This window comes from Ovis aries, chromosome 24 (assembly GCF_016772045.2).
Source record: "Ovis aries strain OAR_USU_Benz2616 breed Rambouillet chromosome 24, ARS-UI_Ramb_v3.0, whole genome shotgun sequence".
NCBI lineage: Eukaryota > Metazoa > Chordata > Mammalia > Artiodactyla > Bovidae > Ovis > Ovis aries.
The window spans coordinates 20,710,445-20,730,797 of NC_056077.1; the positions used below are offsets into that span (position 1 = coordinate 20,710,445).

The window sequence follows — 20,353 nt, forward strand, 5'->3', positions numbered from 1 at the left end:
CCAAGCAAGTCCCAGACATCATGTTTCAGCTTTGTAAATATGTATCTGCAAAAGATAAGGACTCTAAAAAAAGAGCCATATTGCAGTTGTCACACGTAAAAAAAACTAACCAGAATACCTCCAGCGACCACATTGCTCCAATTGTTCCATCATTTTTAAAATAGTTTGTTTGAATTCAGATCCAAATAAAGTCCCTACACGCAATTGGTGGATGTGTTTGGAGAGCCCTTCAGCCTCTTTCCTCGCCGCTCTTTCGGAGAGGGGCGAGGGAGAGGGCGCGCTTTTGTTGGCGTCTTGCAGCTGCGGGACTGTGACCCCCACGGCTCTCGGGGCCCGGGTCTCCACTCCGGCCGCCGCAGGGACCGCCCGCGTTGGACTCGGAGCAGCGGCGCCGGGCACCGCAGGTGAGGCATGGGCGGCGGGGACGAGGCCCCCCTGGGGCCCGTCGCAGGGGATGCGGGCGGCAGCTGCTCAGGCGCTGGGGTGCGCGGGGGGCCAGGGACTCGCCGCGAGGAGCTGCCTGGAGAAGGGGCGCAAGGTACAAGGAGGGCGGCGGGGGCCAGAGGGAGAAAGGAGAGTGGGCAGAGGAGATTCGGCGACTTGAAGGGCTCGTGGGGAGGGCGCGTCCATGGGAGGGGAGGGGAGGAAATTTCTAAGAAAGGGATCCGAGCCCGCTTAATAAGAGCAGACATGAAGGCAAGGACTTTGTCATGATAATAGCAACAACAGAAGCATCAATAATAATAGCTACTATTTGTCCAGTGTTTATATGTGCCAGTGCTGGGGTCAGTTTTTTTTTTTTTTTTTTTTTACGTATTTTACATACAAGGAAATTTCTTTACATATTTTTCCAATTATATTTCATGGCTGTTGTGAGCAAGAAATGAGAATATTCAGGTAGAGCAAACCGTTACACATTGGATAAATTGATGAACTTTAAAATAACATTTACACAGTCTTTGTGCCTGCTTAGGGGTTTCAGTCATGTCCAACTCTTTGGGACCCCATGGACTGAAGCCTGCCAAGCTCCTCTGTCCATGGGATTCTCCAGGCAAGAAAATGGAAGCCGGTTGCCATGCCCTCCTCCTGGGGCTCTTCCCCATCCAGGGATGGAAGCTGCGTCTCCTGCACTGCAGGCAGATTCTTTACCATCCGAGCCACCAGGGAAGCCCCTGCCTTTGTGAGGCATTATCACCATCCGCATTGTACAAAGAAGGCAATGTAAGCCCAGAGAGGTCAAGGAGTTTGTTGAAGAGCACACGGCTAGTAATCAGTGGTCTAAATGAAAACTGGGGCTTCTAGCCCTGAGGTGGCACTGGCCATCTGGAGTTCAGGTACAGGGCCACTAAGCAGAGGCTGGAGAGCAGAACTACTCAGTGTTTGGAATCATTTAGCTCAGGGCTCGGGAGCTAAATGATTAGGCCCTGCCACCTAATAGTTGTGTGGTCCTCGGCAGGCCACTCGACCTTTTAAAACCCATTTCCTTGTCTGTGAAATAGAAATTGCAGTAATATTTGCCTCGAAGATTCTGCAAGGACTAAGTGAGGCCGTGTGTGTAGAGGGGTGCGGGCTTAGTTCTCACTCATTTAGTGATCGCTACAATTATGATTCCTAGAGAGCCAGGTGGCCCTGCGTCTGGGCCCCCCTTCTGCCATTTGCTCACTGTTTGAGTTCTGTGTGTCTGTTGAATTTGCCTGAGTGACCAAGTAAACCTTCAGGGCTGGTGGACGGAGCAAATGTTTTGGCCCAGCAGGCAGAGGATGCCCAGTGAGACAGCATCCTCCTCTCTCTCCTTCTATCACAGAATCCCAAGCCTTCCATGTTGCTTTCCTGAGACTCAAAGACAGGGAGGAGAATGACAGGCCAGAGTCTCACCGTTAGGGACAGAGCTGGGAGCAGCACTCAGGCCTGATGCCTCTAGTCTAAAAAGAAAGCACACGTTCCCTTGAGTCGGGGCTGTTTCAACACCACAGTTAGAAATGAAATCCAAATCCAGTTCAAATAGCCTGGTAGCCTACAAACCAGACAAGTTAGACCACTTTGCATTAATACTAATGAAAATGGTCTTGTGGGGTTATTTTTTTGCTTTCAGTAGAAAATCTTCAGGTTAGTATCTGTAGACCTGTATCTTTGTATCCATGATACGAACCTTAAATGGCACTGCTTTGCAGACAGTAAAACTCCATGTAATTGTGAATTGTTGGTTTCCGTCTGGGATGGGATGCCCCAGCATGGGGGATCCTCCCAGTATCTTTGCAAAATGTCTCTCATGCATTGAATGACCAGTTCATCCCAGTTTGCCTGCAACTTTCCAGGTCTTAAAGCGGAATCCCTCAGTCCCAGGAAACCCCGATGGTCAAGGTTTTTAGGAACCCACGTTCAGTTCAGGTTTGTGGTTATTGTTACGGGTTTCGTTTTGAGTTTCTTCAAAGCAGTCCTTGCCTGCCTGATTTTCGCCCATCTTGCAGGCCTTTGGGTGGGGAGGGGGCTGGATGCATGGAGAAAGCTATTGACCCCCAAATCACCATTGTCCAGCTCAGTCCTTTTAATCCTCTTGGCCAAGCTCCTGAAAGAGAGTGACCTGAGGGACTTTTAATTAAAACCAAATCCCATCCTGGCTTGGGACTGGAATTTCGTTGGAACGAAGACTTAATGTGCAGCAGAAAGTGGAGCTTCTATTTCAGTAATTGTAAACCCCTTGTAGAATTAATAGGGACACTGCAGCAATAAGCACAAGAAGCCTCATTGTCTGGGAAACTGGAGAATTGTGAATGAGGCCAATGCCCCAGGGCAGCTGACCAAAGGGAAGGGAGGGAAAAAGGGCCATAGGTTCCCCAAAGTCCCAAAGCATGTAAGAGCTCTTAGGTGAGCTGAACATCCCCGCCTGCGGGGTGGGATTGATGGGGCAGAAGGCGTCTACCAAGTGCTTTGAGATCAAGTTCGCTCAGAATCTATTAGAGTGCTCTGCCTTCCTTGTCTGGAGGTTTCCAAAATTTCAGTTTGTTTTTGCCCTGAGCAGTAAAATGAACGTAACTGTTCCCAAAGCTGGTTGTGGAAGTCCCCATGGGGGGATAGAGAATCTATTTGCATAACAAGCCAGACAATAGCAGGGAAATCTGTATTAGAGGATGCTGGGGCGCCTATAAAGTAATCTCAAGAAACCATAGACATGCACTGTGGGGCTCCTTTTAATTTCCCGAGAGGGTGGCATCTGGGGATCGGGTTGTGAGCTGCCTGGGAGTCACTTGTTTTCCTATCAGCCCTCTGGTCACTCCTTTTAGAACCCTTTCCTAGTTCCTCCACATCTCTCCACGCTTTTATAAAAATAAAAACATAGTTCCTTTTATTTTGTTTTTCTTTTAAAAATTAATTTATGTTTTGTATGTGGAAAATTTCGAACCCATACAAAGGTAGATACAGGAATATAATGGGCTTCAGCTTCAGTGCTCAACTTGTTTCCTCCATACTTATTTCCTCCCTCCTGTATTATGTTGAAACCATCTCAAACATCACATTTCTTCTGTTAAGTATATAAGAATGTAGCTCTAGAGGAGGCTTGGCAAACTTTTTCAATAAAGGAAAAGAGAGTAAGTATTTGTGGGGCCACACAGCCTCTGTTGCAACTTCCCAGCTCTGTCATTGTAGCTTGAAGGCAGCCATCAGTTCAGTTCAGTTCAATTGAGTTCAGTTGCTCAGTCATGTCTGACTCTTTGCGACCCCATGAATTGCAGCACGCCAGGCCTCCCTGTCCATCACCAACTCCCAGAGTTCACCCAAACTCACGTCCATTGAGTCGGTGGTGCCATCCAGCCATCTCATCCTCTGTTGTCCCCTTCTCCTCCTGCCCCCAATCCCGCCCAGAATCAGAGTCTTCCAATGAGGCAACTCTTCGAGTGAGGTGGCCAAAGTACTGGAGTTTCAGTTTTAGCATCATTCCTTCCAAAGAGCACCAAGCACTGATCTCCTTTAGAATGGACTGGCTGGATCTCCTTGCAGTCCAAGGGACTCTCAAGAGTCTTCTCCAATACCACAGTTCAAAAGCATCAATTCTTCAGCGCTCAGCTTTCTTCACAGTCCAACTCTCACATCCATACATGACCACTGGAAAACCATAGCCTTGACTAGACGGACCTTTGTTGGCAAAGTAATGTCTCTGCTTTTCAATATGCTCTCTAGGTTGGTCATAACTTTCCTTCCAAGCAGTAAGCATCTTTTCATTTCATGGCTGCAGTCACCATCTGCAGTGATTTTGGAGCCCCCCCAAATAAAGTCTGACACTGTTTCCACTGTTTCCCCATCTATTTCCCAGATGCCATGATCTTTGTTTTCTGAATGTTCCAGCTTGTGCTTCTTCCAGCCCAGTGTTTCTCATGATGTACTCTGCATATGGTGACTGCAGCCATGAAATGAAAAGATGCTTACTGCTTGGAAGGAAAGTTATGACCAACCTAGAGAGCATATTGAAAAGCAGGGACATTACTTTGCCAACAAAGGTCCGTCTAGTCAAGGCTATGGTTTTTCCAGCAGTTGTGTATGGATGTGAGAGTTGGACTGTGAAGAAAGCTGAGTGCCAAAGAATTGATGCTTTTGAAGTGTGGTGCTGGAGAAGACTCTTGAGAGTCCCTTGGACTGCAAGGAGATCCAACCAGTCCATTCTAAAGGAGATCAGTGCTTGGTGCTCTTTGGAAGGAATGATGCTAAAGCTGAAACTCCAGTACTTTGGCCACTTCACGTGAAGAGTTGACTCATTGGAAAAGACTCTGATTCTGGGCGGGATTGGGGGCAGGAGGAGAAGGGGACAACAGAGGATGAGATGGCTGGATGGCACCACCGACTCGATGGACGTGAGTTTGGGTGAACTCTGGAAGATGGTGATGGACAGGGAGGCCTGACGTGCTGCGATTCATGGGGTCGCAAAGAGTCGGACACGACTGAGCGACTGAACTGAACTGAACCTTGAGAGAGCAATGTGTTGCAGAGACCACCTGGACTTGACCGAGATCTGTTAAGTGCTCTATGTAACCTTTCCAGATTCTGGGGAGGTGAGGGTAGAGATCTACTCATCTTGGGGCCTCTCAAGACAAGCCTACTGTATAGCACGGGGAACTCTCCTCAATTTTCTGTAATAACTTTTATGAGAAGAGAATCTGAAAAAGAATGGTTATATGTATATGTATAACTGAATTACTTTGCTGTACACCTGAAACTAACACATTCTGCTTGGTAGTTAGAATAGGGAAACAGGGTCCCAGATGGCAGTCAGAGGCAGCAGCTGCTAGAAAAAAACAAAAGGGGAAAACTTCCCAAGGGACTAAGAACCTCGGGTGGGAAAACACACCCTTTTCTCTGATTGGTCTTGCACGTAACCAATCAGACCCCAGGAACAGTACGATATCTCTATTTGCAGAGGGCATAGCCAATCAGGGCCCAGGAATCTGCTCAGGGGCAGGAACAAGGGATATGAAAGAGGGGAGCCAAACTAGACTGGGTCACTCCAAGGCGGGACAGGTGTTGGTCCGCTCTTATGCCTGGAGATTGTACTGCTTACAGCATGCCCAGTAAATCTTGCCTGTTTGAGGTGTAACTGGTCTGTCTTTTCAGCCTTTTGCTAAGGCAAGACATGGGAGAAGGAAATGGCAACCCACTCCAGTATTCTTGCCTAGAGAATCCCATGGACAGCATGGTGGGCTGCTGTCCATAGGGTCGCACAAGAGTCAGACATGACTGAAGCGACTTAGCATGCATGCATGACAAGACAATAACATGGAAGAAGAACCAACCTGACAATTATAAGTCAACTATACAATAGAAAATAAAAAATTAACAAAACAAAACAAAATCCTCATAAAACATTCAACAACTAGCTTCCCTGGTGGCTCAGTGGTAAAGAATCCACCTGTCAGTGCAAGAGATGTGGGTTTGATCCCTGGTCTGGGAAGACCCACATGCCATGAAACAAGTAAGCCACACTATTGAATTTGTGCTCTAGTGCCTGGAAGCCAAAACTATTGAGCCCTTGAGCAGCAACTACTGAAGCCTGCAGAGTCAGTGCTCTGCAAGAAGAGAAGCCACCCCAATGAGAAGCTGGAATACCGGAAGGAAGAGTAGTCCCTGCTAATGGCAACTAAAGAAAATCTCAGGCAGCAATGAAGACCCAGCACAATAAAAAATAAAGAAATAAAAAAATTATTTTAAAAATATAACAGCAACAAGAGAAAAGACAAGCATTGTAAGTAAGTGTCCTTGCTTAGTACACCTGCCATCTACCAATCTGGAGGGGCTGCTTCTTTCTCCAGTCTCTCCTTACCCTACCTGTATGGGGGCCAGATTGTGAACCAACATCCTTCCTTTAAAAGATAAGTACTCCTTTAAAAATGTAGCCACATTTCTGTTATCAAAAGCATTAACAGTAATTCTTTAAAATGTTCAAATATCCAAGTTTCCACAGTTGCCCCATAGTTTTTGTTTTTCATGGTTTGCTTCTATTAGGATCCAAAGAAAGTCTATATGCTATGAATAATTGTTACAGCTCCTAAGTTTTTTAAGTTCCTAGTTCCTTCCTCTGTGTGTATGTGTGTGTGTCTGTGTCTATGTCTGTCTCTCTCTTTGCAGTGTGTTTGCTGAAGAAACTAGGTCATTGATTCTGGGGAATTTCCTACAGTCTTGGATTTGCTGATTGCACCTGGTCTACCTAACATTTTAACAAAGGAACGCCTGGGTCTCAGTCCTTAAAGCTCACTCACGTTCTCCCTTATGTTCATTTTCTTGGTGAACTCATCCAGTGGCCTGGGTTCAGGTATCTGCTGGCTGCTCTGTGTAGATAGCTCCAGTCTGAGCCCTGCTCTAACTGCAGACTCAAACGCCAGACTGCCTACTTGTTTTGTCCACTTGGGTGTTTTATGGTCATCTCAAGCTTAGCTTGTCCAGATCTCCAGGGCATCTTCCTCAAATCTGCCACTCCTATGGTTTTTTCCTATTTCTCACCTCTCTAGATGCTCAGGCCCAAATCCTTGGACGTGTCTGTGACTTGTCTTTTCTTCCTCACATTCAGTTTATTGGCTCTACCCTTCAAAAAATCAGCAACCTCAGATATGCAGATGCCACCACCCTTATGGCGGAAAGCAAAGAGGAATTAAAGAGCCTCTTGATGAAAGTGAAAGAGGAGAGTGAAAAAGCTGGCTTAAAACTCAACGTACAAAAAATGAAGATCATGACATCCGAGCCCATCACTTAATGGCAAATAGATGGAGAAACAATGGAAACAGTGACAGGCTTTATTTTCTTGGGCTCCAAAATCACTGCAGATGGTGACTTAAACCGTGAAATGAAAAGATGCTTGCTCCTTATAACAAACCTAGACAGCATATTAAAAAGCAGAGACATCACTTTGCCTACAAAGGCCTGTATAGTCAAAGCTATGGTTTTCCTAGTAGTCACATATGGATGTGAGAGTTGGACCATAAAGAAGTCCAAGTGTCAAAGAATTGATGCTTTTGAACTGTGGTGTTGGAGAAGACTCTTAAGAGTGCCTTGGACTGCAAGGAGCTCAAACCAGTCAATCCTAAAGGAAATTGATCTTGAATATTAATTGGAAGGACTGATGCAGAAGCTGAAGCTCCAGTATTTTGGCCACCTGATGCCAAGAGCTGACTCATTAGAGAAGACCCTGATGCTGGGCAAGATTGAAGGCAGGAGGAGAAGGGGACGATAGAGGACAGGATGGTTGGATGGTATTGCTGACTCAATGGACATGACTTTGAGCAAGCTCCGGGAGATGATGAAGGACAGGGAAGTCTGGTGTGCTGCAGTCCATGGGGTTGCAAAGAGTTAGACATGACTGAGTGACTGAACAACAACAACCCTTCAAAATATCCCCAACCACTTCTTGCCACCCTCACTGCCATCTGTGACTAAGTCATCACTGTTCATCTCTTACTGGTCTCCTTGCTTTGCCTGTTGCCCTTGTTCAGAGCATTCTCAACAAGCAATTGGGGTTATGGAGCTAGTGTTTTAAAAGTCAGAGCGTGGCTTTCACACTCAGGCTGTGCTGTGCTCAGCCACTTCAGTCGTGTCTGACCCTTAATGACCCCATGGACTATAACCCACCAGGCTTGTCTGCCCATGGGATTTTCCTGGCAAGTATACTGGAGTGGGTTGCCATTTCTTTCTCCAGGGGATCTTCCCAACCCAGGGATCGAACCCAGGTCTCCTGCGTCCCCTACATTGCAGGCGGATTCTTTACTGCTGAGCCACCGGTGAAACCCGCTCTCATTCTAATAACCCTCAGTGGCTCCTGTCTCCCTCCAAGTAGGAGTCAAGGTGCTTATGATGACCTAATCTCACCTACTGCTGTCATCTTCGTGTGATTTATTGAACATGTCAGTTGCATTCCTAACGTCACAGCCTTTGCACTTCTGATTCCCTTTTTCTGGAACATTCTTTCTCCACACTTTCCCATTATTTGGATTTTGAAAACATCAGTTTGGCTTGTTTATTCCCTAAACCCATATGTGGGGCTTTGTTCCAAGCGTTGTTCTAAGTGATTTACTTCAGTAACTAATTTTATCCTCATATGATGTTATGAGGTAGGTACCAGGGAAGCCCTTATCTTCTCTTTTTCACATTCTTTCCCTGTATACATCATTACAGAGTATTGAGTAGAGTTCCCTGCGCTATATAGTGCATCCTTATTAGTATCTATCTTATACATAGTAGTGTGTACATGTCAATCCCATTCTTCCAATGTACCCCACCCCCTCCCCTGTCCCATAACCGTAAGTTTATTTTCTATATCTGCAACTCTGCTTCTGTTTTCTAGATAAGTTCTTTTGTAGTCTTTTTTAACATTCCACAAGTAAATGAAATCATGTGATATTTGTCTGTCTCACTTCACTCAGTATAACAGTCTCTAGGTCAATCCATGAGGTTGCAAATGGCATTATTTCATTCTTTTTGTTTATGGCTGAGTAGTTTTCCGTTATATGTACGTACCGCATCCTCCTTATCCATTCATCTGTTGACGGAGACTTAGGCTGCTTCCATGTCCTGGAGGGAATGTAAGTAGTGCTACAATGAAGAGAGGGGTGCATGTTATCTTTTCCTGTTATGGTCTTCTGTGGCTACATGCCCATGAGTAGGATTGCTGAGAAGGCAATGGCACCCCACTCCAGTACTCTTGCCTGGAAAATCCCATGGACAGAGGAGCCTGGTGGGCTGCAGTCCATGGAGTCGCTAAGAGTCGGGCACGACTGAGCGACTTCACTTTCACTTTTCACTTTCATGAATTGGAGAAGGAAATGGCAACCCACTCCAGTGTTCTTGCCTGGAGAATCCCAGGGACGGGGGAGCCTGGTGGGCTGCTGTCTATGGGGTCGCACTGAGTTGGACACGACTGAAGTGACTTAGCAGCAGCAGCATGGTAGCTCTATTTGTTTTTAAAGAACCTCCACACTGTTCTCCAGAGTGGCTGCACCGCTCCTAGTTCTACCACTTAAGAATTTGCAAGGACTTAGGAGCCCTGTATCAGGGATGGATCAAAAACCAAGTATTAGAACAAGAGATGCTCCTCGTGCTCTTATCATTTAGGAAATTACGAGGGATTTAGTAGCCCTGTTGCATGAACTGGGGGCAGAAACCAATACATATTTTCTATTTTCTCACAGTTTCCCTTCTCTCAGGGGTCTCAGTCTTGTTCTACCTGTCGTCCGATGTCTGAAAACCTTTGTTTCATTTGTTTTCTAATTGTTTAAGGCAAGGAAATTTATCTGCTGCCATTTACTCCATCATAGCTGGAAGCAAAAGTCCAACTCATTCCTTATTTATTGATGAGTGGTGTTCCATTGAGTGGGTATACCGTATTTGTTTAACCTTTCATCTATTGTTGAACATTTGAGTTGTTTCTAATTTTTGGAATGGAACTCTACAAATCTTTGTATGGATGTATGTTTCAATTTCTCTTGGGTAAATACCTAGGGGTATAATTCCTAGATTGTAGAGTACTGTATATTTAACTTTATAAGACACTGCCAAACAGTCCTCCAAAGTGGCTGTATCAGGAATGTATGAATTCACACTGCTCCACATTATTGTCAACACTTAGTATTGTTAATCTTTTCAACTTTTAGCCATTCTAGTGCATATGTAATGAAGTTGTTACCACACCAAATTTGGGTCCACTTGCTTGCGCATGGTAAAGCCAATCTACAGACACCAGGGTGTGGTGAAGGAAAGTGTTGTGTTTATTGCAGGGCGCAAACCAAAGAGTCCAGGGCAACCGGTGCTTAAAAGGCTCCCCCAACTCCTCAAATTCTTTCAGGGAAAGGTTTTTAAAGACAGGGTGAAGGAAGGGGGGGGACTCGGGGTGATCAGCTCATGGACATTCTTCTGATTGGTTGCTGGTGAGGTAATCAGGAGGGACCATCTGGTTCCAATTGGTCTGGGGTTTATGTGCTTGTGGGCAGCATACTGGCTTCCCCGGGGGCTCAGCAGCAAACAAACTGCCTGTGATGCAGAAGACGCAGGAGACCTGGGTTCGATCCCCGGGTCAGGAAGATTCCCTGGAGGAAGGCGTGGCAAGCCGCTCCAATATTCTTGCCTGGGAAATCCCATGGACAAAGGAGCCTGGCCGACTACAATCCATGGGGTCACAAAGAGTTGGACATGACTGAAGTGACTGAGGATGCTCACATGCAGGGACAGAACACAGTTAACTTCTTCCACCTGTTGGGGGCTTTAGTATCTACAAAACAGCTCAAACGACGTGGCTCAGAATATTATCTTCAGTCCTTGAGGAGAAACTAAAAACAAACTAAAGGTCCTTGATGCTGTTTAATGGCTAAAGTATGATTATTTTGTCTTGCTTGACTGTTTCCCTTCCTTTCTGCATTTTCTCACTTCTCTGAATTTACTCTTTGGAACTTGGGGACGGCCTAGGAAGCTAAAGTCTTTCTTTACACAAGAGGCAGGCAAAGGGCACGATGTCGGGGGGGTCCATTCTGGGAAGGCTCCACAGGGTCTGACTCACTTACAGCGTCTCATTAGTTATCAACAGCATGTTCTTGAAAACTAATATTTGCCTGGCGTGTTGCAGTCCATGGGGTTGCAAAGAGCTGGACACGACTGAGTGACTGAACTGAACTGAACGACACCGATAGTCCTTGAGATGCGTATTGGCCATTTGTATTTTTTTAAAATGAAGTTTAGGTTCATATTTTTTCCCTGTTGGCTTGTTCATCTTCTACCTACTGAATTGTAAGAGTTCTTTTTATTTTCTAGATGTAAGTGCCTTGTCAGCTCTAACAGAGTCCATGCTTTTAACCACTCCTCTTTGTTCAATTGAGGGGAATGAGAGGTGGTTGTAAGAATATAAACAGGCCATTATAACTGAGGAGAGAGATGATTGTGTTTTACACCAGCAAAGAAGTTTAGATGGAGCAAGGTGGATGGAATTAAAAAAAAAGTCTTTAAGGGATTCTGGGTCTATCTGTTTTTCCCTTGTCTTCTGATTATTCTTAAATATGTCTAAAATATACAACCCTGAGTCATGTCTGTGCTTGAATTAACTGCAGGAGAATGTCTCAGGAACCTCGGAGATGCTCTCTTTGGCTGTTCCTTTTCCTGAGCCTTGGAGTGGCAAGTTACAGTGTTCCAGACTCCCGGCAGGGTAAGTCCCGAGGGAGGAGTCATCTGTCACAGTTTCCACACATCTCAGGGGATGGAGTGGGGTTAGGTCAGTTCAGGTATATGGTGCTACAGAGTGTTCTGGGATGTGTGCGTGCCTGTGTGCCCTGTATATGCCTGTATGTGTAGAATTTTCAGGGTTATTCTAAAAGGGTTTCTCAAACCAAGATTTCCTCACATTGGCACAAGTATAATAAAAATTCACTAAAAATTTCCGTCATGAGTAACCTTTTCTGGGGGATCTTTTCTTAACACATCTATATTTTTGAAGGTCACCCCATTCAATTCTGTTTATACATTCAATGGCTTTGTTGCAGATTTGCACCCATTGTTGCAAAAGATGGCGGTGAGTATACCATTTTCTTCTAAACAACATCCCCTCTGTTGAAACCGCCAACTCGTGGATGTTATACTTGATGTTATCTCTTTGCCTTTTAGGAAGAAATAATAGATGGAAGCTACCTGAATGGTAACATTCCCACTGTCCCCGCTTGTTGCGTCTAAGAATTTCAAACAGGAGGTGCCTGTGATCTCTCTGGAATGATTCCTTTTTAAGTTGTCTTTTCATTTTATTTCCATTGTAGCATTGCTGGATCTCATACAGTTTCAAAGGTAACTCATCCTAAAGGGGAGGTGGAGGGATGGAATAGATTTTTTTAAATGGAAGTCCCTTAACTATAAAAAGTACTATATACTCGTTTATCCAGTTTATCCAAAATTTAGCCAATGCACACGTGTTTTAGAATAGATGCATTGTTCCATAGTTTTGGCCCCCTCTGCTGTAACACAAGAGCTAACATTTACTGAGTGCTTACTATGTAGCAGGTACTATTCTAAGTGCTTTATGCATAGAATACACATATAATCCTCACAAACCTCAGTCTCCTCCCACCCAGGTATGTCCTTTTGTTATCTCATTGGATAGAATAATGAAACGGGGCCCAAGGAGGTGATTTAAGGCTGATTCCCTCAACTGGGAAGTGATGAAGCTGGGGTGTGTATCTAGCAGCCTGGCCCTTGGGTGCACCATCACTTTATTTTTTTAGAGTGCTCTATCATTTTATTTTATTTGGCCACACCATGTGGCATGTGGGATCTTAGTTCTCTGACCAGGAGTCGAACTGGTGCCACTTGCGATGGGAGTCTTAACCACTGGACCACCAGGAAAGTCCCTCACTGTCCCTTTATGTGCTGTTAGATGCCACCCTGTGGAGCAGGGCACTGCATAGTGTGGTGGCAAGGTAAATATTAACAGATGATTCTAATATAACAAGTACTATGAAGGACAGATGGGAGACTTGGGGCCCTATGACAGGAGCGCTCAATCATATTGAAGTGAAAGATCCCCATAAACACTCTTCTCCCTAAGGTAACTCCAGTTGACAGTATTGAATATATTCTTGCAGGCTAAAATTTTTTATCTGTCTCTAACTATCCATCTATCTAGCAGCACCTATGTATCTATCTATAACGAGAATGTGATTATAAAAGGCCTTCTAATTGTTTAAGGCAGGAGAATTTATCCACTGCCAGCTACTCAATAATAGCTGGAAGCAAAAGTCCCACTCATTCCCCTTTTCTGAGTGAGTGGCATTGCATTGAATGGGTATTACCACCTGTTGAACATTTTACCTGTTGTTGGACATCTGAGTTGTTTTCAATTTTTGGCTGTTATGAATGAAGGTGTGCATTTTCTGTGTGTTTGGCAATGTTTTAGCACTTTACATGTGTGGACAGATTTAATTCTCACAGTTAGCTATATTACATCGGAGAAGGCAACGGCACCCCACTCCAGGTAGGCTGCAGTCCATGGGGTCGCTAAGAGTCGGACATGGCTGAGCGAGTTCACTTTCACTTTACACTTTCATGCATCGGAGAAGGAAATGGCAGCCCACTCCAGTGTTCTTGCCTGGAGAATCCCAGGGATGGGGGAGCCTGGTTGGCTTCCATCTATGGGATCACACAGAGTTAGACACGACTGCACTGACTTAGCAGCAGCTATGTTACATAGAAAGGGAAACTGGGGCACAGGAAAACTCAGTAAATTGCCTGAGTCCACACAGTTGAGTGGTAGAGCCAGGATTCAAATCCAGGTTTTGAGCCAACAGTCTTAACTATGCTATTCCAGCCTCTCATGATATACACAGCATTTGTTTTGTAAATTGAATATAGTCAGGGGGCTTCCCTGGTGGCTCAGCTGGTAAAAAATCCACCCGCAGTGAGGAAGACCTGGGTTTGATCCCTGGGTTGGGAAGATCCCCTGGAGGAGGGACACCTGTCTAAGTCCATCTGTTTGGATTGTTAATCTGAGTGGATTGTTACAGGATTTAGAATATAGCACACAGCTCTGAAACTGATTATTGTCTTTGAGAGGCTGGTGTTTGGGTAGGTTCCTAATACTGGAAACTCCCCTACACTGTGCCAAGGCAACACATTGCGTTCCTCCAAGCACAGAGTTCCTAGCATCTTGGCCCACTCCCACTGTCCTCTCTGAACTTCCGTCCCCTGAGCTCTTAGCTAGCAGGGGGACTACCCATCCTAGCGGAACCTGTCATCATGACCTTCTCTGTCTGTCTTTGACTAAAGCTCCCACGTGTGGACGGCAGACCTGTCGCACAGAGTCCTGGCCTATCTGAACTCACGGCACGTTGCCTTCACCATCCCCAGCCTGAAGGTGTGTATCTGAGACCCTCCCCTGTGTTCCCTTCTCAGTGCACAGGGATTGCAAACTCAGGAGCCAGGTGAGTTGGAGAACTGGCGGAGAGCTAGTCTTCACTTCTGCAAAGAAGCATGTTCTGTCCAGTTTTTTTGGAAATGTGCTATAAGCTCTTTTGTCTTTCATTTTTCTACTTTTGATGGAGATATGGTGTCTGTATAGGGTATAGGCTGAGCTGCTGTCTCTCAGCAAAGCCCCCTCAAATTATAGCAGCTCAGCCATGAAATTAAAAGACGCTTACTCCTTGGAGGGAAAGTTATGGCCAACCTAGATAGCATATTAAAAAGCAGAGACATTACTTTGCCAACAAAGGTCCGTCTAGTCAAGACTATGGTTTTTCCAGTGGTCATGCATGGATGTGAGAGTTGGACTGTGAAGAAAGCTGAGCGCCAAAGAACTGATGCTTTTGAACTGTGGTGTTGGAGAAGACTCTTGAGAGTCCCTTGGACTGCAAGGAGATCTAACCAGTCCATCCTAAAGGAAATCAATCCTGGGTGTTCATTGGAAGGAGTCATACTGAAGCTGAAACTCCAATACTTTGGCCACCTCATGCGAAGAGTTGACTCATTGGAAAAGACCCTGATGCTGGGAGGGGTTGGGGGCAGGAGGAGAAGGAGACGACAGAGGATGAGATGGCTGGATGGCATCACCGACTCAATGGACATGAGTTTGAGTGAATTTCAGGAGTTGTTGATGGACAGGAAGGCCTAGCATGCTGTGATTCATGGGGTCGCAAAGAGTTGGACACGACTGAGTGACTGAACTAAACTGAACTGAAACAATTAAGCTTATTTATATTATGTGTAATAGTCCACACCACCCTTATGGCAGAATGTGAAGAGGAACTAAAAAGCCTCTTGATGAAAGTGAAAGAGGAGAGTGAAAAAGTTGGCTTAAAGCTCAACATTCAGAAAGCGAAGATCATGGCATCCGGTCCCATCACTTCATGGGAAATAGATGGGAAAACAGTGGAAACAGTGTCAGACTTTATTTTTGGGGGCTCCAAAATCACTGCATATGGTGACTGCAGCCATGAAATGAAAAGATGCTTACTCCTTGGAAGAAAAGCTATGACCAACCTAGATAGCATATTCAAAAGCAGAGACATTACTTTGCCGACTAAGGTCCATGTAGTCAAGTCTATGGTTTTTCCACTGGTCATGTATGGATGTGAGAGTTGGACTGTGAAGAAGGCTAAGTGCCAAAGAATTGATGCTTTTGAACTGTGGTGGTGGAGTTGCTGATGGACAGGGAGGCCTGCTGTGCTGCAGTTCATGGGGTTTCAAAGAGTCGGACATGACTGAGCGACTGAACTGAACTGAACTGAGGTGGGAAGTCCAGAGAGGAGAGGCAACTCTACGGCAAAAGGCCATCGGCGGGGCGGGGTGGGGGGCAGGTTCCTTCTGTCTGATTGCTTTATCATCATCTAGGGAGTTGCTGCTTGTGTGGTTGAAATAACATATCCATTCTCCAACCCAGAGAGGGTGCTGTGGGAAAGAGGAAGTGAAAGGTCAACAGCCTCTCTTTAAGGATGTGACCCGGAAGTTGCATACTTCCTCCTGCTTTCATTTCATTGGCTCACAGTCCACAGTCACATCTTACTGCAGAGGAATAAGATGAGAGGCCATGTACCCGGATAAAACTTGTGGGCTTCTGTTGCTAAAAGGAATTACAAGAGAGAGGATCTTTGGGTATAATTATCAGTCTCTCAATCGCAGGTCCAGGAAATATTTTTCTCCCCTTTAAATTCGATCATAAGAAAAACAGTTGCGCAAGTGCGTAAATAGATGGCAATGGATATTTACATTAGGGAACAATAGGGCATGGTAGGAACTGCAGTGAGCTGGCCAGCCTCTACCTCATTAGCGTAATTAGTAGACGGGGTGCAATGTTGTGCTCTGTGAAGAGCACAGAAAACTGAAAGAACATTCTTTCAGAATTCAAAGACTGTTACTTGATTCAGCAAAGAGGTCATATCATTTATGAATGAAGTTCCGACATACGTCTTTGTTGTTTCAACTTTTACTGACTTTATGGTGAAGATGAACATTCATGTGAGAGCTAAGCTGAGATTGCTGGTTGTTAACCACTTACAGCCACTAGACGGAGGTGGCTGGTGGCCTCACGGCATCTGCTTTCTTCGTCTTGTTCATCAGTCTGTGTAATCTATAAAGAAGTGGTGCTTGCCCTTTTCTCTCTAGCAGTAGGGCTCCTCATGAAATGTGTATATTTTAACCTGATTTGAGCTATACTCCCTCTCTTCCTGTTTGTATATTCATTTATTCATTCAGTACCTACTCATCCAGCCTCTAGTCTCTGCCAGGCACGGTTGTAGACACTGGAGGCTCAGAACAGGCAGTCACCTTACCACCCATGTGGGCCTTTCAGTCTAGAGGGAGAGACATTGAGTTAACAATTCTTCAACTCATTCAAGACAGAGGATAATGGCTGGCACTGATTGAGAACACTTTACGTACTCATTTACTCCTTGTGATATAGGATTAATCCTTACTTACATAGTAAGTTTGACTCTTGTCCCTACTTTTCAGCTGAGAAAACTGAGACCTGGAGATACTGTTGCCCATTTATCAAAACTCAGGCATCTCAGTTCAATTTGATTTGCAGATTAATAACAAATACATTTTTAGTATAAGTATGTCCCATGCAATATTTGACATATACTTATGCTAAAAATTATTAGTTGTTTATATTTAATTCAAATGTAGCCAGGCATCCTGTATTTCATCTAGCAATCCTAGTTAAGGAAATTGCGTGAGGCTGCACAACTAGTAAGTGGCAAGGTGGGGATTTGCACATGGGTTGTCTGGTTCTGCCATAAAGGTGGTGTCATCTGCATATCTGAGGTTATTGATATTTCTCCTGGCAATCTTGATTACAGCTTGTGCTTCTTCCAGCCCAGCATTTCTCATGATGTACTCTGCATATAAGTTAAATAAGCAGGGTAACAATATACAGCCTTGATGTACTCCTTTTCCTGTTTGGAACCAGTCTGTTGTTCCATGTCCTGAACTGTCTGGTCCTAGAGCTTACCTTTTGTCCATGATGCTTTGCTGCCTTTCTAGAGCATTTTTATTTAAGGAAGATTTAGAAAATAGCTCCCCAGGTAGCAGAGGAAATCTCCTCTAGGAGAAACTGCTGGCCTCTGCTCCTTACCCTGGAGGGGATGCCATAGCCAGTTCATGCTGCCTGAATGTTGCTCCTGTGCAGAGGGTTTGGAGCATGGCAGAGGGTTTGGAGCGTGGCAGAGAGTTTGGAGCATGGCAGAGGGTTTGAGCAGGGACCATCTGGGCATAGTAAAATATCTGGGTAGAGGTCAGCTGCTCTGGACTTGAAACCTCAATTGCCTGCAGGGACCAGGCAGCTATGGCTGGAGGGTGGTGATCAGGAAGAGTAATTACAGTGAGCGACTGCCGCTTGGCCTGTTGATTATTATACAGAAGGGGATATGTATCTAGCACTGCCACATCTTTGTGGATTTTTGTGAGGAATTTCCTGAATTTTAAATGTTGGCAGCTCATTAAAAATTTTGGAGTCAACTCAGCCAAACGCGTGCAGGCTGCCAGCTTACGGTCCCTGCAGGGAATTAGGTGGCTTGGCTGGGTGCTGGCTGTGTGATCCTGTCCTGTCCTCACTGACTCGCCCAGCATTCCGTGTCCAGGCAGCAATGGAAAACCTCCTGGAGCAGCGTTTGTACCAGCCCCAGAAGCTGCTGGAGGACCTGAGGGGGACAGATGCTCAGCAGTTCCACACCGCCATGAAATGCCTCTTAGAAGACAAGAAGGACCACCTGGTGAGGCTTTCTTGGCATCCTGGGAGTGGGAGAAGTCCCGGGCATTCAACTTGGTGCTTGTCAAGTTGAATGGAATTGTGTCATTCTGCCTTTCTTCATTTCCTCCCTGAAAACTCCTTGGGACCTAGATTTTCTGTCTTACTTCCTCCAGAGTTCAAATGAAATGCCTTATAATTCATATTCTTATGGTAACTCAGATAGTAAAGAATCCACCTGCTATGCAGGAGACCTGGGTTCAGTCCCTGGGTTGGGCAGATCCCTTGGAGAAGGGAAAAGTAACCCAATCCAGTATTCTTGTCTGGAGAAGCCTGTGGACAGAGGAGCCTGGTGGGCTACAGTCCATGGGGTCATAAAGAATTGGACATGACTGAGAAACTAACACTTTATAAGTACTAAGAAATGAAGGATGCCCAGACAAGCCAGTGTAGAAACTGGCAAGACAGTTCAGTGGGCTGTGCAGCTGGAGCTCTCCCAGCTCACTGCAGCTCTGAACCCTCAGGAATGCCACCTGGACACACTCACACTCTGTCCAGGGTCCTTGCCTAAGCGTTACCAAGATACCGGTCCTGGTTTGGGGGGATTCTGAAACCTCAAACGAACAGAGCTTTCTTCTTTTCTAGTAGGTATAATCCTTCCTCAGTTTCAACTCTGTAAAAAAATGCTTTGTAGTTAAAAGCAGTCTGAGGAAGGCTGGTATAAAAATATTTTGATCAAAAAAAAAAAAAAGGTATTGTAAAGGCACAGTTGTGGCAGTCAGCTTTTTGAAAGTAACTTGTGAAGCATTTACCATATCCTAAATTGCACTCTTTGCAGACTTACACACATATGCTCTGCTTTCAGAATAAATTTGCAAATTATACACAAAAAGGAGGAAGCTTTTAATATAGATATTGCATTTATAAATGATCTGTATTAGAATATAAAAATCTCCAGTTATATTCAATTACTATCCATGTTGTACAACAGGTACCTTTTATTTTAGTTGCTAACAAAAGGCTACACAACACACACACACACAAAGAAATGAGGGGTATTGAGGAGTCCTAGTAGTTTGGCTGCATAAATACCCATGAATGATTATTGTGTACCAGGAGACACTGGGTTCTAGATGAAAGACAGTCTCTGCCCTCAAGGAGCTTATGGTCCAGAGGAGACAGAAACAGATAATTTTCACAAAATAAGATTGGCTATGTAAGAGCAAAGCAAGGCCTCTGAGACACAGAGAATCACTGGGAATCAGAAAGGTGAGGTTTAGAGTTTTTCAGAGACAGTTGAAAGTGGAGCAGCATTTTCCTAAGGGAATTGAAGCATTTAAACATTTTAATAATCATAAAATAATTTCAATGTCTGTTATTAAAATACACATCAAAACTATGAGTTTGATGGAGATGTAGTTTTTCCTTTTGAAATGAATTTAAGTTTTAAGAAGAGTCAGTTTAAAGTAAAAAATTACGGAGAAGGAAATGGCAACCCACTCCCATAATCTTGCCTAGGAAATCCCATGGACAGAGGAGCCTTGTGGGCTACAGTCCATGAGGTGGCAAAGAGCTGGACATGATTGAATGACTGAACAACAGCAAAAAGTACCTAGTGTACAATCCTAACTAGCTAGCTGATCATTTAGAAGCTGAGTGTGTCAAAGCCACAGAGAACCTGTCTGTTAGAGCTCATTCAGTTAGTAACCTTTATCGAGTCCCATGTATGTTTGTTAAAAATAAAATAAAATTGAAAGCCTTTGTATTAAAAAAATAAAGTAAAAAATTAAATAATTATAAAGGTGATGAAAGATACGGCAAAAATGAGGATGGTGGCCTAAGAAAATGGTCTGGATTAATGTTTATTGAGGGTTAACCATGTGTCAGGTATTATCCTGAGGGAATGATCAGTGAGCTGTTTCTGATAGAAACAGGGCCTGATAAGAAATATTTCAGGCTTTGTAGGCCGTACAGTCTCTGTCACAACTACTAAACTCTGTGGTTGTAGTGTCAAAGTAGATGACAGGTGAATGAATGGATCTGGATGTGTGCCTATAAAACTTTATTTACAGGAACAGGCGGTAGGCTGAATTGGGCCCGTGGGCTGTATTTGCCAACACTCTTCTAAAGGTTTAACAAGCCAGGACTTTTTGAAATAAGGATAACTAGAAT

At 44.7% G+C, this 20,353-nt stretch overlaps 1 protein-coding gene across 1 annotated transcript in view; it reads left to right on the top strand.

Moving 5' to 3' along the window:
- Window positions 1-247: 247 nt before the first annotated feature.
- The window catches only part of OTOA (otoancorin), an 84,139-nt gene continuing 64,033 nt past the window's right edge, over window positions 248-20,353 (top strand). The window contains exons 1-7 of the mRNA XM_027961995.3: window positions 248-404; window positions 11,568-11,662; window positions 11,997-12,025; window positions 12,118-12,148; window positions 12,264-12,291; window positions 14,266-14,353; window positions 18,075-18,206. Coding sequence (XP_027817796.2) covers window positions 11,572-11,662; window positions 11,997-12,025; window positions 12,118-12,148; window positions 12,264-12,291; window positions 14,266-14,353; window positions 18,075-18,206 — 399 coding nt within the window. The 5' untranslated portion in view covers window positions 248-404; window positions 11,568-11,571. The remainder of the gene's footprint in view (window positions 405-11,567; window positions 11,663-11,996; window positions 12,026-12,117; window positions 12,149-12,263; window positions 12,292-14,265; window positions 14,354-18,074; window positions 18,207-20,353) is intronic.